Source organism: Anabrus simplex, chromosome 7 (genome assembly GCF_040414725.1).
Source record: "Anabrus simplex isolate iqAnaSimp1 chromosome 7, ASM4041472v1, whole genome shotgun sequence".
In the NCBI taxonomy this organism is placed as follows: Eukaryota; Metazoa; Arthropoda; class Insecta; order Orthoptera; family Tettigoniidae; genus Anabrus; species Anabrus simplex.
In genome coordinates, this window is record NC_090271.1 from 145,468,213 (window position 1) to 145,488,481 (window position 20,269).

Consider the following 20,269-nt stretch of genomic DNA (forward strand, 5'->3'; position numbering starts at 1 on the left):
CACAGTATCCAACACATCATAGACTCCCTTTTTTTCCCTTCTTATTTACAAACAAGTAATGATACAGGTGAACTGAATATACGTGCATTTTGTTGAAGCCTCAAACTGTGACTGGTGTGACCTTCACTAATGTCTTCCAGCGGTGGTGATTTTTGTTTTAAGAGGAAATACTGTACAACTAGGTAATCATCCTCTATGAACAAATTAATGGAAAATAAATTTGCAATAAAAGAAAATTATTTATTCAACAAAGGAATTTGGAAATGTAGTACAAAAGAAAAGATAAAATTATTGAATTAGGCCAAAAAATTACTAACGAATCAAAAGGGAACTTGCATTCCCTGAGTGACAGTACGCTTGTAATTTACATATCATTAATCCACTGTCACACATAAAGCGGATGACGAGATCAGCAGTAGTCGCGTCATCGGCTAGTATGCGTTCGAATGTTTCCTGCAGGCCGAGGCTTCGTCTCAAGCCAGAGAGATCGGCACACACTGTGAGGATGTGGGCCACGGAAGTCAGCATCACAAGAACACATTGGAGGGAGGGTTGTCCTTCCCTCTTTAGGAGATAAAGAGTGCATAGATCGTACACGACCTAGACTCAGCCTACACAATATTATGGCCTCTCTCCGTGAAGGGAAAGAGGACCGCCACACGGTAGTTGTCTTCATAATTACTCGCAGTTTGTTGGGAGTTCGGATAGCTAGCCACTCCCAATTCCCAGGACGTCGAGATGGTTCGACATAGCTAAGAACAAATATCTTTAGCAGGTACATTGATAGGTCTTGGAGATAAGAGTACAGCTTCCTTTGCAGCTTCATCCGCAAGTTCATTTCCCGCAATCCCAACATGGCTTGGAAGCCACGCGAATGTGATTCTTGTGCCAGCATCACTTAACCTGGCTAGAGGGTCATGAATCTGCTGCACCAGCAGGTGTTGCGAAAAACAGGTTTCAATACACTGCAGAAAACTTAACGAGTCGGTACACGTAAGAAAGTGGTTTCTTTTGTCACCCAGTGCAAACTGCAGAGCTTGTAAGATGGCGTAAAGCTCCGCAGTATACACGCTACATACACTAGGAAGCGAGATCTTTGTGCTCATATCATCGGTGACAAAAGACATTTACTCTGATTTTAGAACCATCCGTGAAGATATGTCTCGCAGCCGGATATTGGTGAACAAAGTCCTGGAAATACCTCCGATAAACGGAGGAATCCGTGTTCACTTTGAATCCGCGGAATAGATCTAGGCGTATTTCCGGTCACTGAACTAACCACGGAGGTACCTCGCTAAAAGTTTCTACAAGACAACCACCAATATCTATATTTAAATCACGACACAAGCTATCAATTTGCAACCCAACCAGCCATGTGGCATTTGGCCAGACTTGGTACCTATGGTGGTATTGGGTACTAAAGATTCCAATTCACAGTACTACCAACCTGTGCGTTTATGGAATCACCTCTGTATAATTTGTTGCACAATTAATACGAAACATGTTCAGGATAAGTAACTCTACACTCAATGACTGGTAGAGCTCATTAAAAAAAGCAATACAGGAGCATGCACGCATGTTTTACATCGCACCGACACAAGATAGGTCTTACGGCGACGATGGGACAGGAAAGGGCTAGGAACAGGAACGAAGCGGCCGTGGCCTTAATTAAGGTACAACGCCAGCATTTGCCTCATGTGAAAATGGGAAACCATCTTCAGGGCTGCCAACAGTGGGGTTCGAACCCACTATCTCCCGAATACTGGATATTGGCCGCACTTAAAACGATTGCAGCTATCGAGCTCTGTCAATACAGGAGCAATGGCTAATGAAAACAATTCACAGTATCCTCGGAATGGTACTAGTTATATATTACAAAAAAATAATATGACAAAAATATATTAAAGAATTTTTTTGCAATTATTCTATTCGTGTTTTGTACAACTATATGCGATATAATTAACGTTTCCGTGTTAAAGGCACAGGCTACTTAATTTTCTTAACTCGCCAAATTCTCAATTAACGTGCTGAGAACCCTATCGCATTATATTTTCTTGTTCAGGAGATGTAAGTGTAAAACAAAGTGCTTGAGCGAGTGACGTCACTGTTTGCGAGCCATCTTCTGCATACCATCAATGGTGTCGCAGCACCAGACAGAGCACCTGTTCATTCAGCATACATTACTACTGTAAACAATACCTACATGAAAAAATGGGTTACTGTACTGTGATGTTTGCAACTATGCAAGCACTTAAAAAACACTGAAGGAAGAAGAGTAAGTTTTCACAAATTCCTCCATAAAGAAAAATCCCTAGATAGATGTCAAGCTAGGCTATAAAAAAAACTAATTGTGGCAATTTCTCACCAATCCAACTTAGTTTCATATGCTCAACGCATTTCATGAAGGAGGATTAGAAAGTATAGAGTAAATATAAAGCAAAACTCCTGAAACAAAACAGAAAATGTGCATTAAAAATGTGTTGTGCTCGCGTTAAATATGAGGAGAATGAAACCTATTCCTGTTGCAAGGCATGCATCTAAATATACTGCGAAGAAACCTTTAACCGAAGCAAATGAATGTACGTCTGCAAATGTTGCAAGTTCTCATAAGAGTGTGTATAGTGAAAAGGAGATTATTCTCTATGATGAATGCTGCATGTCTGCAAGTTCAAGTACAGTGGGAGTATGGAGTGAATTAGGAGGAGAAAACATTCAGAAACACACAATGTTACGATGGCGACAGTGAACATTGTGCACCCGATTGATACAGTCGTATCGAGTTTGAATACCTCCTCCAATTGCATTTTCGTTGTGGCCTATCTGCCGTAGAAATCTGTCATATTATATTCGTTTTCTTTCTCGTCTTCTTCCAATTATTTCTCTATGTCACTCAATGTCGTATTTTAGTTTTATATCTTACTAGACCCGAATGCCTAACTCCTACGTTTCATTCTTATGCACGCACTCTCTCATTTGTGCTGCTATTTTCTGCTGGGGGTCAAACTATGTGGCTCCGCCTCTAACCAATCAGAGCTCTTAGCCATTTTTGTTCTGCCTTCTCCTTCAAGTGAGCGATACCCGCCATTGAGGATTTTGGGTGCTTAAGTGTCATGAGTTATAGACATGTTTGGTGCTTACTGCGAGACTGGATTTCAATCCACACAATGGATTTGGGTTAAATAATCTTGTGCAGGGGTCTTAACACCCTCTGATCATATTTATATCATCCTACCTGGAGAACGTCCTCGATTTTTAATGGATTATGTATGCGTAAGTAACGCCTATGTGTTTCTGGAAGCCCCTGAAGAATAAGTCATAAATTTTACTGAAAACAGTTTTCTGTGATTGCTATGATTATTTGGAAAATATCTACTCAACTGGACTCTTGGCGTGTTCGATTTTTTTTAAAAACTGTGCCCATTGTCCTATCTCGGCATTTTCTTTTTCTTGGTTGTATCTGTTAATACATTCGGGTTTTATTGTAATATTAAAAAAATATATATATATACTAAGTGATTTTATACGGTATGTGTACAAACCTGAGTTAACCCATTGCCTTGCAATGACGGAAATATCCGTCATTGTCCGCGGGTTGCCATAAATGCAATGACGGAAATTTCCGTCCACCCTCTTTATTGCTTTGTTGAGGTTTCCAAGGATACATATCGATATTTCTTTGCAATCCCAACATGTCTACGAGATGTTGGTAATCTTATTTCAGCTATCTTTGCCCTTCAGCTACGTATTTCGCCGCCAAAGAGTCTAAATACGATCGAGTAAATTGCCGCGTAAAGCTTTAGTGAAGGTAAAGTCAACGTCATGGCCAAGTCGGATGAAGCTCGAATATTATGTGTTTTGGAGGAAAGAGATGTCAGTGATGGTTTTCCCGATGAAAGTGATACTGAATTACCTTCGAGTGACGATAGCATTAGTAATTCCAAAGAATTAGACGACATTATTGAAGAAAATGAAGACGGGGATGCAGGTGGGCGTGTGCATAACGTAGAAAACTGAACGTGTACAAAAATCAATGTACCAAATAATATGTGGTGTAATCTTGCTACCACAGAGTTCAGTTCTCCAAGCCCCATAGTTTTTCTTCTGCTGAAAGAAGGTATTGATCCATTTTGTCGGTCTTGCATTTATTATTATTATTATTATTATTATTATTATTATTATTATTATTATTTCGTTATGCCTGACTAATGAGCGCAATTAAACTTATTTAGCTGATGTCATTGCCTTTTCCATCTCCCAAAATCTCTTCATCTTCTCACTGTGGCTTTTCTTGCGAGGTCTGCTATGACTGCAGAGGAAAACATCCCAAGGGAAAGAACAGGGGTGAATCCCACTATGAATGTGATAAGTGTAAGATGGCACTGCATGTATATGAGTATTTTAAGATCTACCACACTGTGTTGAACTATTGTTAGAATGTGAACTGTGTTTCAGTGTGTTAACTTGCTGTAGCAAAAGTGTTCTCTTTTAAGCCAGATTAAATCGCAATCAATGTATATTTATTTTCAAGAAAAATTGCAGTTCAATGAGTTAATGGTGTGTGCTGGTTGCCATGACATTTTGGTGCGTTGGTGATGATTGCTTTTGGGTGGTTGTTGACTGTTTTGGGTGTGGTCCTGTTATGCTTTTGCAGTAACTGTCTTGGTTCTAGTACCAAGTGCATCCTGTTGTTTTAAAGGTTTTTATATCCTTGCTCACCAAGTTGCTTTTGTGTAAATATGTATATAAACTGTAAAATTCTCAACTGTTCACTTGGACAATGTAAATACTGTATAGTTACCAACCACCGACAATTTTTCGTTACAAACATTGACGCCGAGCACTACACCCTTTCTCCCCTGATTGTTATAATGTAAATATTTTTAAAAACCTTATTCTCAACTGTTCAATTGGACAAGCACCCTCAACGGAGGGTCTGCCTTACAAGGGCTTCACTCGGCTAGAAATAGCCACACGAAATTATTAATTGGACAATGTAATTACTGTATAGTTACCAACCATTGACATTAATTTTTGGTTACAAACATTGACGCCGAGCACTACACCCTTTCTCCCTTGATTGTTATAATGTAAATATTTTTAATAATAATAATAATAATGTTATTTGCTTTACGTCCCACTAACTACTTTTTAAGGTCTTCGGAGACGCCGAGGTGCCGGAATTTAGTTCCACAGGAGTTCTTTTACGTGCCAGTAAATCTACCGACACGGGGCTGTCGTATTTGAGCACCTTCAAATACCACCGGACTGAGCCAGGATCGTAAATATTTTTAAAACTTTATATTTTCCTATGATTGCGTCAACTGTTCTCCAGAGCACCACTGCCGAACTCTACTATTTTAATTTTACGCATTGGTGCTGACTTCTTATTCTATAAACCTATATGTTCAACCATCACTATTGTACAACGGTTTCTCATACTTAATTTTTGTAATGTGTATTAATAATGTATTAATTTGTGCATGTCAACTACTAACTAGGTACCTGATTTTTGCCTTGAGGAGATAATTTGACTGATGATGCCCTCAATGAAGGGCGAAATATGTCTCAAGTGGAATCAATAATAAATTCCTAAATTGTAAAATTTATATGTATTGAATAGGTGACAAAACAAACCTTTTAGCATCCTACATTCAGTATCTTCAATACGGATAACAATGATTTTTATCACTTGCAAGTGCTGATAAGTTACAGACACATTAATAATGCTATAATGTGTGCCAGAAAATTTCTCCGAACTTTTTTAGGCCTAATTGATATATTATTTTGATGTTTTTCCTTATATTTTCGTGTAATAAATTAATATTTCAGTGATTAGGAATATTTTGTTGTAAATTCTACACAGTGATGCCCTGCTTCCTTCTTCACGGTATTGCCCCACTCTCAGCGCGGTTTTACCCTATGGGTGGGGAAATACCGCACAAAGGTACTTTCTCATATTTCTTTCAATATCGATATTATCCTATGGTTTTATTCCAAAAATGAAGTGGTTCATGCATAGGTAAGACCTCGTTCTTGTCAAGCAAAACTGATGTCATTAATACGGATAACACTTCAGTTGCTATTGACATATTTCCTTACATGCGTGGTATTCCCCCTCCTTCCCTTACGTTTTATTTGGCGTCTCTGAAAATCGTTACAAGTGGAGACGTAAAATCAATATTATTATTATTATTATTATTTGTTGTTAGGTACGTCGGCGAGTAAAACAATCATTATTGGATTGTTTTTATCATGTTTTAGTTACTTCTCTAAAATAAAATAAAAAAACTATAATGGCCCGAGTTAAGAGATATTAAATGATTTTGTTAATGATCTCGCCTGCTATATTAATGGCAACAACCGTGAATATTTCTTAACTAAAGCTCCATTCCTCGCCCTGAGGTGGTGCAGTTCCTTTTTAAACAGACACACACGCACACACACCCCGTGAGAGAGGAGTTGTATGTACCATTTTTTTACTGCATATCAACCTTCCTGCCATTCGTAAATCTCTGGTACCAGGAATCAAACTCAGGCTCCTGAAAAGGGCAGCTAACTGTGCTAACCATTACGCTGGCGGACATTCTTAACTACAAAACACAGACATATAGCACGACTGATGCGTGCTTGCAATGCGTGGGTTGGACATGAAACCTATAGGCCTACGCTACGGAGGCAAACATTTCTTAACTACAAAACACAGATGTACCGCATGACTTACACGCGTTTTCATTTTGTGGGTCGTACAGACGAAACTATTTACTAATTTGTGTGATATCATCAGCACTGCAGCAAGGCTTTGAACCGGAATCATCCTTCTGTGACGAATTACATTGAGGGGGTCTTGTATAAGATTCTTTTGATTTTCGTAGTTCCAAAAAACCAGAAACGGTCTAATACATGAGGGGGTCTAATACACAAGTAAATACGGTATATTATGAACAGATTATCGAAATTTCAAGTCTTCAATAAAGTAGCAGTTTCTTTATTTTTTAAATGCAATAATAATGCACACAATAAACCATCCTCCAGGCCATGATTGCAAACTTCACATATTCACAACAGGGGATTTATTGCAGATGAGGGGGAGAATACATATTAGAAAAACTTCCAAAAGTTATCTAGAGTACTTACCTGGTGAGTGTGTCGGATGCCTGTGTGCTAGAACTTGTCCTGGAATAGGAACAGGTTGTTCGTGGCAGCTACAGCTATAATATTTTCCGTTGGATGCCACGCTGTGTGAAGGATTTTCTTGTTGAAGTCTAAACAATCAACACTTATCTCATCCTTTTTACGTTTACCACCCGTGCAAACCTACAAAGAATATTTCTAATATTAAAGGCAGTAACCAGCAAAATGGGAACTTATAAAACTAACCATACACTACATATAAGACATGTAACAAAAGAATTCAGGAATCTTTTACAAATTTAATTCCAACCATGCTAGAAAATTAATAGCACATGGTATAAAAGAGCAGACAAGATACTGATACAACTAAACTGCTAGAAGATTCATCTACCTCTTTAAGGAACTCTTTAAAATTCCTTGAGAGTGAATGTGAAAATAATGTTGATATTTTTCCCTAAGTAGCCTTAAGGCTATCAGATGATATCTTCACACTTCCCTAACATCTGAATACAGTACATTACAACTAAAATACAGTGAAATTAATATTTCCTCAAAGTAGAATTTAGAGAAATATATTTGAATTAAAATCAATGAATTTTAAAAGCATATCTATTGCACAAGCGATCCTAAAAATAGAGTGCATTTTAAAAAATAAGCATATTCTATTAATCGAGTTCAATTTGAAAAAGGGAAATCTCAAATAATCAAAAGACCACCACCAAATATATTCATGCAATTTGTTTCCAGATTATTTTCAAACTGATCTCCAGCCTTCATTCTTGAGAACTTGAATTTGTTCTTCCATCAACATGAGCATTTCTCATTTTCACCTTTTCATTTCAGCATGCAGGCTCTACAATTTTTACTGCAAGATCTTTTCTTATCTAGTCTAATTTATCTACATTATTTTTCTTGGTTAACAGAGTATGGATTTTTCCTTGCAACATAATACACTGACAGAAAAAAAAGAAAAAACAGTTACACCTATAAGACGTTTGAGATAGAGTAGAACCCCATTAAACCGAACCTCACTTGACTGGAACCCAGCTTAACCGAAATGCTCTGGCAAAATTGTATTGTAATATTTTGTTTTTACCCTTTTGTTCTTAGCGATCGATATTAGTAATTCTCTTGCTATATGTGCTGAGAGCTACTATATTAGTAATAACAAGAGTTGGCGTATGACAGGTAAGGTTGGAGGGAGGAGCACTTCACGTGCCATTTCACAATGTTGCCACATTCCAGCATTCCTTTCTATATGCTCTTACCCCTTGCTTCCTACTCACTTCTTCCCTCCTTCATTCTGACCGCTGTGATCTGTTGTAGACTACCTGGCCAGGCGGTGTCGTCCCATTTGCGATCGCTCTTATACAGTCAGGTTCTTATCAGTGACATACAAACAGTCAGGTTGCTGTGAGGGAATTCCTTACTGAAGGACTGGTACAGGAAGACATCCCTCAAGTAACTGGCGAAACTGGGAATCTTACGAATCGTATGTTGAAATTACCTATATTTACCGTTTGAGATTGATGCATTTATATCGGGACTGACAGGGAATAAACAGGACTCAAATAAACCTTTTATTTAGAGTTACCAGATGGTTGTGGGTGTAAAGGCAGTTAAATGAGTTTTAAGAAGTAGGACAAAAGATGGGCGTATTAAAACCGTTGAATTTTACACTTTCCGATTTCAATACAAAGAATTTTGCTGTAACACTTAACTTCTTCGACAGTGCTACCCTTTTTAAAGCAATTATAGTTCATCTCATACTTAACAGTTAACTTACACTTTCCTATACAATAGCGGACAATATTAATATTAAATGAATGCTTACATAATGCTCAAACTGTTCAAATATTCATACTGAGGCGTTAAGTAAGCAGCTGCACAAATTATAATCAACCTACTTTCCTCTGTCTGTATGTATGTCTACCTCTCAGTCTCGTTTATTGATACCGGGTCGGGATGAGATGAGATTAATTTATACAGCATGTTTCTACTGCCAGATGCCCTTCCTGGCACCAACCTCAGTTGAGGAGCTAATGAAGACAAAATGTGTTATGGGGAATGAAATTGGGTAAGGGGTGCGAGGACTCAGCTCTACCCTATGGATAGGAACTGTACCAGCATTTGCCTGGAAGTGAAAATATTAAACCACAGAAAACTATTCTGAGAAGAACCGACAGTGGGATTCGAACCCACGCGTTTCCCAAATGCAGACCTTGGCTCCATAGCCATAGCACGTTAAAATGTGCGGCCACTAAGTCTACTTTCATCTATATAAATAAAATTATAATTTTTGTCTCTACGCTTGGATTAGATGTACAAGATTCCAGAACTGAATGTTAAGATAATGTTTAGATTACAATAAGTTGAAAAAAATGACAATTCTATAATGACAGCGCGAGAAGATTACATTGCGTTCGGAAAATAGTGGGTTCGAATCCCATTGTCGGTAGCCCTGAAGATGGTTTTCCGTGGTTTCCTATTTTCATTTTCACAACAAGCACAACAAGCCACGGTTGTTTTCTTCCCACTCCAAGCCCTTTCCTATCCCATTGTCGCCATAAGAACTATCTGTGTCGCGACGTAAATCCAGCGGTAAAACAAACCCACGTCACCAAACACCCCTCACTTTTCTGTAAATTTCTGTAAGAGTATCCATTATATAAAGCATAAGGCTTGCCTTTCTTCGTCTCATTGACCTCATGTCGTAAGTAAGCACGCAGATAGCATACCAACAAAACCTACGTCAACGATGGATGCCTAAAGCTGGAATAATTACAGTATGTTAAGAAGTATAGACTAATATTACCTCAAAAAATGTTCAAGAGAGAGGGTACAGGTTGGGAGAATCCTTATCACACATTTGTGTAGAGCACACTGCAATTAGCAGTCCCCTTGCTGCATTGAAGTTGGAAAACCCTGACAGGCTGCTGATAATTTTACTGTGATCGCAAATGGGACAAGAACTGGTCTTTCTTCACATTCTTGTTTTCCATTGTAATGGGAGTGGTCGCAAATGGGACAAATTTTGCTGTGACTGACTGACTTGGTCTCATCTTACGTTATTTTTAACAGGGACCGGCCTGATAAGCTCAGAGAGTAGAGCGCTGGCCTTCTGATCCCCACCCTGGCTCAGTCAGCTGGTATTTGAAAGTGCTACAGAACGTAAAATCAATTACATTATTATTCTTTAACAGGGATGGTACCTATATAGCCTGAAAAATCCTTCAACATGCCCTTTATCCTATACTTTGTCTCTGCACACCTTATTAGCCGGCGGTATTTTTCTCACGAGGTGGACGAGTCCTGGGCCTCCCTCTCCCTCGAGGAGTATTCTTCGTACTCGAAATATAAATTATAATACAACGATTGCATGCACGTACACACATAAACAGTATTTAAAATACAAGTAGAAACTTACTAATGGCCACAAAACATAAATAGAATGCCACTCACACTGAACTGCTTGCGACAAGATTTAACTCACAAGTGAATTGAGAGGTTTGGCAACTCCCAGCAAGACGAGCTGCCCAGAAGTTTTATCTCCATGGCAACCGCAGTCACCCCACCCTCGTTACCATGGCAACCACACAGCCACTCCCTTTATCCCATCACGGCAGGCAGTAAACGGACCTCTCTCTAAGAAATGTCATACGCCAACTTTTGTTGTTACTGCTATAGGCAAACCCAATTTTTATATTATAACTTATGCCAGAATGCATGTGTAGCATAAAACAAAACAGTTTCTAACCCTCTAGTTCGTTCCATGATACATTTTTTTTTTGGACAAGCAGGAATTATCTATATATATTAAAAATATTTATGAAAACTAAAGTCAGTCAGTCCGGCCATTCTATCCGGTCGATTTCCTTCATGTTTTTTTAACTGAAAGGTATTCATGCACAGATTTGTCATCAGATACTATAAATCACTTAACTTCCACCTTCCTCAAATTATTTGATTTTTTTCATTTTTTTTCTCTTTGAAGCAATCATATCTTTGGTTCTAATTGAGGTACGGAGTTCGTTTTGGCCTAAGAACACTCAGTGGATCAGGCTCTTTCATTTCAGCTCTTAACTATTCAAATTGGTTGATTCTGAAGAAAGTTATGGGTGCACATTCAATGTGACGTCTCATTTCTTCAACATTCTGTCTCATTGAACCAATCATATCTTTCATTCTAATTGAGGTATGCAGTTCGTTTTGGTCTAAAACACTCAATGGATCAAGCGCTTTCTTTTCAGGTAATAACTACTTAAATTGGCAGATTATGAGAAAAGTTATGAGTACATTTGTCTCCATACGAAGATCTTGGATGGACTTTTTAACAGTTTGGCGCGTAGTGTTGTTCCAAGGAACGTTTAATTCAATTTCCTTGTGTGATGTATTTTCAACCGTTTTGTTGACATAATATTACATTCTATTACCACAGCAGATCATGCGCTTTATTTCATTAACTCTAAACTTTGCAAATACATCCGTTAGGATAGTAACGAACAACACCATACTTTGTACATTGCGGGCGGAGCCAGCGGGGGAAACTGCTAGTTATTATTATTATTATTAATATTATTATTACTATGTTATTATTATCATCATCATTATTATTATTATTATTATTATTATTATTATTATTATTATTATTATTACTGTATTATTGGTCACCATCTTCATCATTAATTCGTCAACGAATATATAGTATATAAATACAATGTCATTTGGACGTATTAACTGTGTCGTCTCAGATGGCTGAACAGTCCGATTCTGGATGCACAGATTTTATGGCCGTGCCAGCACACACTAGTAGTTGCAGCAGATGGTTGTGCAAGAACGCCATCCGTCGCATTCGCTCGTTCTTTTCTGCGGTTCCTCCTCTCAGCTTCTAATCTTCTCCTACCTTTTCCTAGATGTTCAACTCCACTGTATACAATGCTACACCATTTGGGCCCATCCTCGGCTGTAGTTTCCCAGTTGACCATATCAATATGACATCTTTTACGATTACACTTTAGAACATCCTCATATCGTTTAAGCTGCCTTCCATGGTTACGCTGGCCATTCCTTAGTTGGGAGTACAAGATTTTCTTTGGGAGGCGTGTATCTGGCATGCAGACGATATGACCAGCCCAGTGTAGCTGATGCCTGACTATCTTTGCCTCCATGCTTGTAGTGTTGGCTTCCTCGAGGATGCTAATGTTCTTTCGACAATCTTGCCATTTAACTTTCAGTATTCTCTGCAAGCTTTGTTGATGGTATTTCTCCAGGCATTTTAGGTTTGTCCTGTAGATTGTCAAGGTCTTACAACCATAGATAAAAGTAGGAATTACAACAGCATTGTAAACGTACAGTTTGGTTCTCAGACAGATATCATGATTGTCAAACACTCTTCTTAGGAGACGACCGAAAGCTGCACTAGCACACCTTAAACGATATTGGATTTCTGCATCAATGTTTGCACATGTCGAGAGATGGCTTCAAGGAAAATGACATATTCTGCAGAGACTGGCCACTGATTGTAATAGCCGGAGTTCTCTTATTGGAATTTGCTGCCGGCTGGTAATGGATCTTAGTCTTAATAATATTAATTTCCAGTCCGATACTTTCATGTGCTTGATAAAAGCATTGAGGACTGATTGCCGATCTTCCTCTGTGTTGGCTAAGATAACATTGTCATCTGCGTACTGAAGCTCTATAACTGACACTGAGGACACCTTGGTCTTAGCTGGCAATCTGTTAATATTAAACAGATTTCCATCAGTTCTATACAGAAGTTCTACAACTGATGGCAGTTTATCATCCACAAGGTGTAGTATAGTTCCAACAAATAGTGCGAACAATGTTGGAGCAATTACACAACCTTGCTTGACTCCAGTAGAAATACGGAAAGGGTCTCCTGGTTTTGTATTAGAAAGAAAAGCAGCAAACATGCCGTCATGCAGCAGTCTGAGTATCTGTATATATTTGTTTGGACATCCAATCCGAGCTAGAATTCTCCATAGAGCTTCTCGATTAACAGAATCAAACGCCTTGACAAGATCAACAAAAGCCATGTACAAGGGTTGGTTTTGCTGTCTAGACTTTACCTGCACTTGTCTTGCACTGAAAATCATATCAATTGTACTTCTGTTTGGCCTGAAACCATACTGAGTTTCTGGTAGACACATTTCAGTCAAAGGCAGTAGACGATTAGACAACACTCTAGCAAGAATTTTTCCTGCAACAGAGAGTAATGATATTCCTCTATAATAGTTACACACAGTCTTGTCCCCATTCTTGAAGATAGTAATGATGGAAGCATCCCGTAGATCAGCAGGGATTGTTCCCGTGTTCCATATTTTAACAATCAACATGTGCATATATTGAATTAACAAAGGACCACCCTCCTTGAAAAGCTTGGCTGGAATTCTATCTTGTCCGGGTGCCTTTTCATTCTTCAGCTGTTGAATGGCCTTCTCAATTTCTTGAATAGAAGAGACTTCACTTAAGTGATCTTGAATTGGCTGTTGTGGAATATCAGCAAACACATCTTCCTCGACAAACGAGTTTCTGTTCAGAAGGTCTTGAAAAGGTTCTTTCCAACGGGAAGCTATCGAATCAGGATCTTTAAGAATTTCAGTACTGTCTCTGGATTTTAGACAATTAAAACCTTTGGTGGAGGGACCATAAATAGCTTTGGTAGCACTGGAGAAGGCACTAGTGTTGTTGGAGGCGATTAAATTCTCCATTTCCAGTGATTTGTCTATCCACCATTTTTTCTTGATCATCCTGCATCTCTTCTGCACTTCCGTCTTAAGTTGTTGATATCTATGTTTCTTGGGAAATGAATTTGGTTCATTTTACCAAGCGTTGTAGGCCTTCCGCTTTTCATCACTTAGGTCACATATTTCTTTGTCGTTCTCATCAAACCAGTCCTGATGTTTCCTCTTATTAACACCAACTGCTTCTTTGCCAGCTGCTATAATAGCCGATTTTAATAACAACCAGTGCTGCTCAATATCTTCTGGGTATTCATTCGGAAGTTTATCAGCTAATAGTACTTGATAGGCATATCTGATACTGTTGTTCCTAAGTTGTTCAGTATTTATTTTGTGTTTTATCGCCTTCCCCTGAATCCATCATTGTGAAGGAACCTGTATAGCCATCACAGATTGAACTAAGCGGTGGTCGTCAGCACCGGTCATAACTTCGGTTATATGAACATTGCACTTATCTCTGGCGCGGACAATAATGTAGTCTATTAGGTGCCAGTGCTTTGATCTGGGCATCATCTTGGCTGCCCGAACAGAGCTCATCATTGTGGAAGGCGGGTCACTTACGGTCTATCCTTACAATGAAGAAACCCCAGAACAATGCCTTCCTTTCGCAACTAACATTGGCGAAAATTTCCTGATAATGGAGCACAGTGCACATCCTCATATAGCAAGACGTGTCCTTCAGTACCTCGACAAACTAAGTCTCCAACCGATGAGATGGCCTGCATACAGTCCAGACCTCGACCCACTTGAGCATCTACGGGACATTGAGAAAGAGCATAGTCATAATCCAAAGACTATGCAGGAGCTGCAGAAAGTCCTTCAAGACGAATGGGAGCTCATTCCTCAAGAGGGCATAGCGGCACTCATCAGGAGTACCTCAAAGGCTCAAAGGCTCAAAGATGTGATTTGTGCCACAGGTAGCAACACACGTTTCTGAAGGTGTGTGTGTGTGTGTGATGATGTAGAGATGCAGTACAACAATAATAAGTGCAATATTTGAGTAAGAGGAAATGAACTGTCTGTGAACAATTTTAAACAGATACAAACAAGGGTGAATTTAGTAAGCCTTTTATCCCTGTGAATAATTTGCAGTAAACTCTCACTTCTAAGAATGAAAATTGCTCTGGATCTCAATAGTGAGTTAAATAATCATAAAGGTAACACACACAACTTAGAAATTGATTTTAATGATGCAGATCACTTTCTTTGCAAAATCTGACGTGTTGCATTCTTTTTGCTCGTAAGTGCATAACACCAACAAAAGTAACATATTGGTTTTACGCCCCACTAACTACTTTTACAGTTTTCAGAGACACCGAGCAGTGTTCTCCCCAGGACCTTTCTAATGAGCACACCGCCCTGCCATTATTACAGCCCGCCCAGCAAACATTAACCTAGATATGCGCTAGTTATATAATATTAATACATATTTGAGTCAGTGGGTGCTCCAAATTAAAATGTAAGGGTCTGTATTACGACAGACAGATAAAAGTGCGATTTAAATTTATGTCGCAGTTTGTACATTTATCTGGAAGTTCGGCTGCGCATACTACGACTTTTGTTTATGTGCAATCTGGGAGAATATTCTTGATTTTAGCTATGCTGGAGTTGGAGAGGCAGCTAACACTCTTATCTGGGACTTTGCTCCTATCGGTGACACTACTGTAAGAATCAAGATAGCTACACAAAGATGAATCTACATCTGCATAATGCTATACGAAAAATAAGTTATGTAATATGAGTATATATTTATAAAATATATGAGAATTTTAAAAGACTTCCCAAGCTAGCAAGTTGTTGCTACTGTATATGAGATGCACGCAAGCAATAATTAAACAGGAAGCTCCCTAGGTATCCATAGTAGTTACAGCAACATCGTTTGATGATGCCAAACAGTTGTTTATGGATTTGAGTCCCAATAGTCCAATATTTTCTAAATGTTAGTTGGTAGGGTACTAGAGGTACACATTTCCTAATCACTAGAGTGTGTGTCAACAGTTTGGGTTATATTTCAAATCTATCCGCGACGCACATATGGAGCAAAGGTATAAGACGTTCATGGCAATTCGTCCGTCAAATGAGGACATTAAGGAGGTTATATTTCTTTGACTTCATAACAACTTGCTACTAAGTATTACACTAAAGGGAGATAAATGCTTGCCAGTCGCTATTCTAACATCTATATACATAAAAGAACATGTCCTGACTGACTGACTGACTGACTGACTCGTCATCGCCGAGCCAAAACTTCTGGACATAACGAAATGAAATTTTTAGGACACATTTTTAATATAATGTAGGTGCTCGCTAAGGGAGGATTTTTGGATATTCCGTTGCTAAGAGGGTGAATTTTTAAAATGAGTATCTATATCTCAAAACTTTAAAAGAGTACAGATGTAAAAATTGGTATTTAGAATCTCCTTTTAAAAATAAAGAAACGCGTATTCTTTTGTTTTCAGAAAATCCCTACAGGCGGGGTGAAGAAGGGTTTGAATGCCTTTAATGACGATATTTAAATCTCCCAAACTGAAGATATTACAGACCTGAAAATTGGTATTTGGAATCTTCTTTAAAAATAAACAAACATAGGTGATTTGTTTTCAGAAACTCCACTTAAGGGGAACTAAAAATGGGGTGAAATTTCAAAATGAGCATGTCTACAGTATATCTCAAAAACTTAACACGTTGCAGAAATGAAAAGGTATTTTTTATCTCTATTAAAATAAGGAAACATGTATTTTTTGTTTTTGGAAAAACCACTTGTGGGCAGTAAAAAGGACTGAAAAATGAGGCTGAATTATTTTTATTAGGATACCGATATCTCAAATACTGAAGATGTTACAGACGTGAAATTTGGTATTTGGAATCTCCTTTAAAAATAAAGAAATACGTATTTTTTGTTTTCGGAAATCCACTTAAAGGGGGTGGGGGATAGAACTGAAAAATTATTAGAATTATTGATGCTTGCTGTTTTAAGGGGCCCAACATCGAAGGTCATCAGCCCCATTAGAATTATTTGTATGAATATCCTATTATCTCAAAAACGAAAGATGCTGCAGACGTGAAAATTGGTATTTGGAATCTGCTTTAAAATTAAAGAAAGACGTATTCCTTTGATTTGAGAAAATCCAATAAGGAGGGGGGGAGATGTATGTGTGAAAGATTTGAAAAATTAATTGAATTAATTGTAAAGGATACTTGCATCTAATAAAAACTAAAGATGTTACAGACATGAAAATTGGTATTTTGATCTCCTTTAAAAACAAAGAAAAATTCATCTTGGGGAGCGGGGGTGAAAAGGAGTTGAATTCCTTTTATGAGGACACATATCTCAAAAACTGAGGATGTTACAGTCGTGATAATAGGTATTTAGACGATCCTTTACTAATAAAGGAACCAGTATTTTTTCCAGAAAATTCACTTAGTGGTGGAGAAGGGGGGGGGGAGTGTGAAAGGAATTTAAAAAAGTACATTCTTTTTATGCGGTAACTTATATCTCAAAACTGAAGGTAACAGACGTGAACATTGGTATTTGGAATCTCCTTTAAGCATAAAGAAACAAGCCTTCTTTCTTTGGGGGTCGGAGAGATCAACTTAACGGCGGTGGGGTGTAAAAGGAGTTGAGACCAATTGACTTTACTGTTCATAATGTACTTGATTCTGCTCATAAACCAATAATTTTTTTATCTTTCCTGGGTTCGTTTTCAAGAGCCATCTTTTCCTTTGGAGAACTTAAAGTTAGATTACAGTACATACTCCTGGCACATAAATAAAAATTTGAACATATTTGACATAAACGATAGGAGTGATATTGACCGTGCAATTGTTCACCTCTATAATAAGGTCAATAATAAACAAAAGTATATAATTTGTATCGCCAGAAATCCCGCGCACTTGCCTATGCGCGACAATGGTGCTGGTCACACTGTCAGCAACGACAATGGCAGCAGATGTAATTTACCGCGAAGTAGCAGTCTTGCATCTTGCTGCGGGGTCCAGAACATCAATAATAAAAATAATAATAATAATAATAATAATAATAATAATAATAATAATAATAATAATAACAATAACAACAACAACAACAACCTAAATTCAACTAATATCTCCCACCCTAATAATAATTTTCTGACCGTCTTCAAAATGTGTGGACCGCGCTGGGAACGGGTCCTGACCGAGTAATGACTACGAATGCAGTCCGGCCGCGGCTTCAGTACCACCACTGCACCCACGACGACACCATGCCGGATCTCCTCAAGGATTTGTCTTTATTAAAAATGCTTATAGGCAAAGGTGGCAAAGATTTAAGGGATCCAACTATCTGGGAGGAATACCTGGAGCTAGCCCAGGAAGTACGAAATCGATTGCTGGAAAGAAAGATTGAAGAATGGGAGGAACTTTGCCGTCAGAACGTGAATTTTGGCGGATTATATATAAAATTTTAAGCATTCAATTATAAATTTCAGTATAATACCGTAGCGAAGCACGGGTATCTTGCTAGTTGTCTTATAAAAAAAGAAACTAAGTACTTATTAAATTAGCAACAATAAATTGAATTAATAATAAAATTAATGATCCTACGCCGCATACAGTGGCATTAATTACGAAATATAAACTTTACTTTTGCCATAACGCATATCCTCATAAATAGTATTACACAAACACAAAACTATACTGTGTGGTAGAAATTATTTGACAAGATACATAATCTGAATCTTAACTTGTGTGTCCAGGTTGCATTTTCAGTCTTATTTTGTACAACAATTTCTGAGTTTCATTACAAAGTTAATTTTAACATTCCTTTGTATGTGTAGATTACAGTCCTAATTCTGTATTTTGACATGAACTTCAACATTATAGCTTAACAAGAGCCCAATATTAGACTCTAGTAATACAATTTCAAAAGGAGTAACGCTAAACAAATGGAAACCCCAGGGAGCACGAACACCACCGCACTAAATTTCACTATATTTTCAGTAACCTTACAACCAACGCAATAAAAATGTTACTACATCTTCCGCATAACAATACTGTTGTTAAAATCCGTTGGTAGTATGCTAGAAAATATTTAACTTCTAGTTTGCAAAACTAGAGCCTACGTATCTGGGTGTTTATCCGACAGTCGTAGTTCAGGCCTTAAATATAGTAAAACTGTAACTTAAAAGCTTTCAAATCTGTCGAATGCACAATTTTAATATAAATATACATTATTAAACAAGGAATAAAAATACACAATATTAAACAAAGAATAACACATGTCGTTCTTAAAAGATCAGATTTTTTTTTTTGCTAGTTGTTTTACGTCGCACTGAAACAGATAGGTCTTACGGCGACGATGGGACAGGAAAGGGCTAGGAGTGGGAAGGAAGCGGCCGTGGCCTTAATTGAGGTACAGCCCCAGCATTTGCCTGGTGTGAAAAATGGGAAACCACGGAAAACAATTTTCAGGGCTGCCGACAATGGGGTTTGAACCTACTATCTCCCGAATACTGGATACTGGCCGCACTTAAGCGACTGCAGCTATCGAGCTCGGTAAGATCAGATTCTATCAAGTCACATTCAATATTTGGAAATATTTATGTTTATTTCTGTCCAAACATCTATGAATTTGAAATTTGGAACTTATCTTAATGAAGCCCTGCTTTGTCACCACTTCAGCAGTTTGCCTGTAGTCAGGTCGACCACACTGATGAGAAACTTCTTAAGTACAAAGTGAGAACAGCATGCAGTGTGTCTAATTAATGTTAAGAAACTAAATGATGTACAGAAGAGTTCTAATGTTAAGAGGAGAAAAATGTTAACAGTAAAGCAGACCTCAGATTGCGAGTAAATTATTCAATGTTATAAAATTACTTTGCACATAAAATTAAGCTTCCATATCTTCCCCACATTTACCAATCACCCTTTCGTATCCTTCACTTCTATTCCCAACTCTCGCATTGAAATCGCTCATTAGCACTATTCTATCCTTGCTGCCCAGTATTAGAAGGTGTTGTTCGAACCCAATATCTCCTGAAATAATTGTGCAATTGCACTATTACCAATTCCAAATTTAAATTTCCCCTCTGAAAAAAAATCAGTGTCTAGTTAGCAATGAAATGCATGCTGTCGAATCTACCGTACTTGCAGCCTAACTGCTCTGACATCGGCCGCATAGCATTAGGTGTTGTTCGAACCCAGTATCTCCTGAATGCAACCTGTTAGCTATGTGACCCAAACCGTGCAGCCACTTGCTTGTGTTAACTACTGACAGGTACTGAAGATCATTTTAGAACATTACAAAAAACATTCTTGCACATATTACATACATACTCTCCTCATATTTACCATATGTCTAGCAAGAATGTTAACTCTCTGACCCTTTGTGACAGTCATAT

At 38.0% G+C, this 20,269-nt stretch overlaps 1 protein-coding gene across 4 annotated transcripts in view; it reads right to left on the reverse strand.

Annotated features, from left to right (window-relative positions):
- Positions 1-20,269, reverse strand: part of tws (protein phosphatase 2 regulatory subunit tws) — a 905,968-nt gene that overhangs the window by 19,308 nt on the left and 866,391 nt on the right. For all 4 annotated transcript variants that reach the window (XM_067151365.2, XM_067151366.2, XM_067151367.2 and 1 more), the window contains one exon: positions 7,135-7,314. In XM_067151365.2, coding sequence (XP_067007466.1) covers positions 7,162-7,314 — 153 coding nt within the window. In that variant the 3' untranslated portion in view covers positions 7,135-7,161. The remainder of the gene's footprint in view (positions 1-7,134; positions 7,315-20,269) is intronic.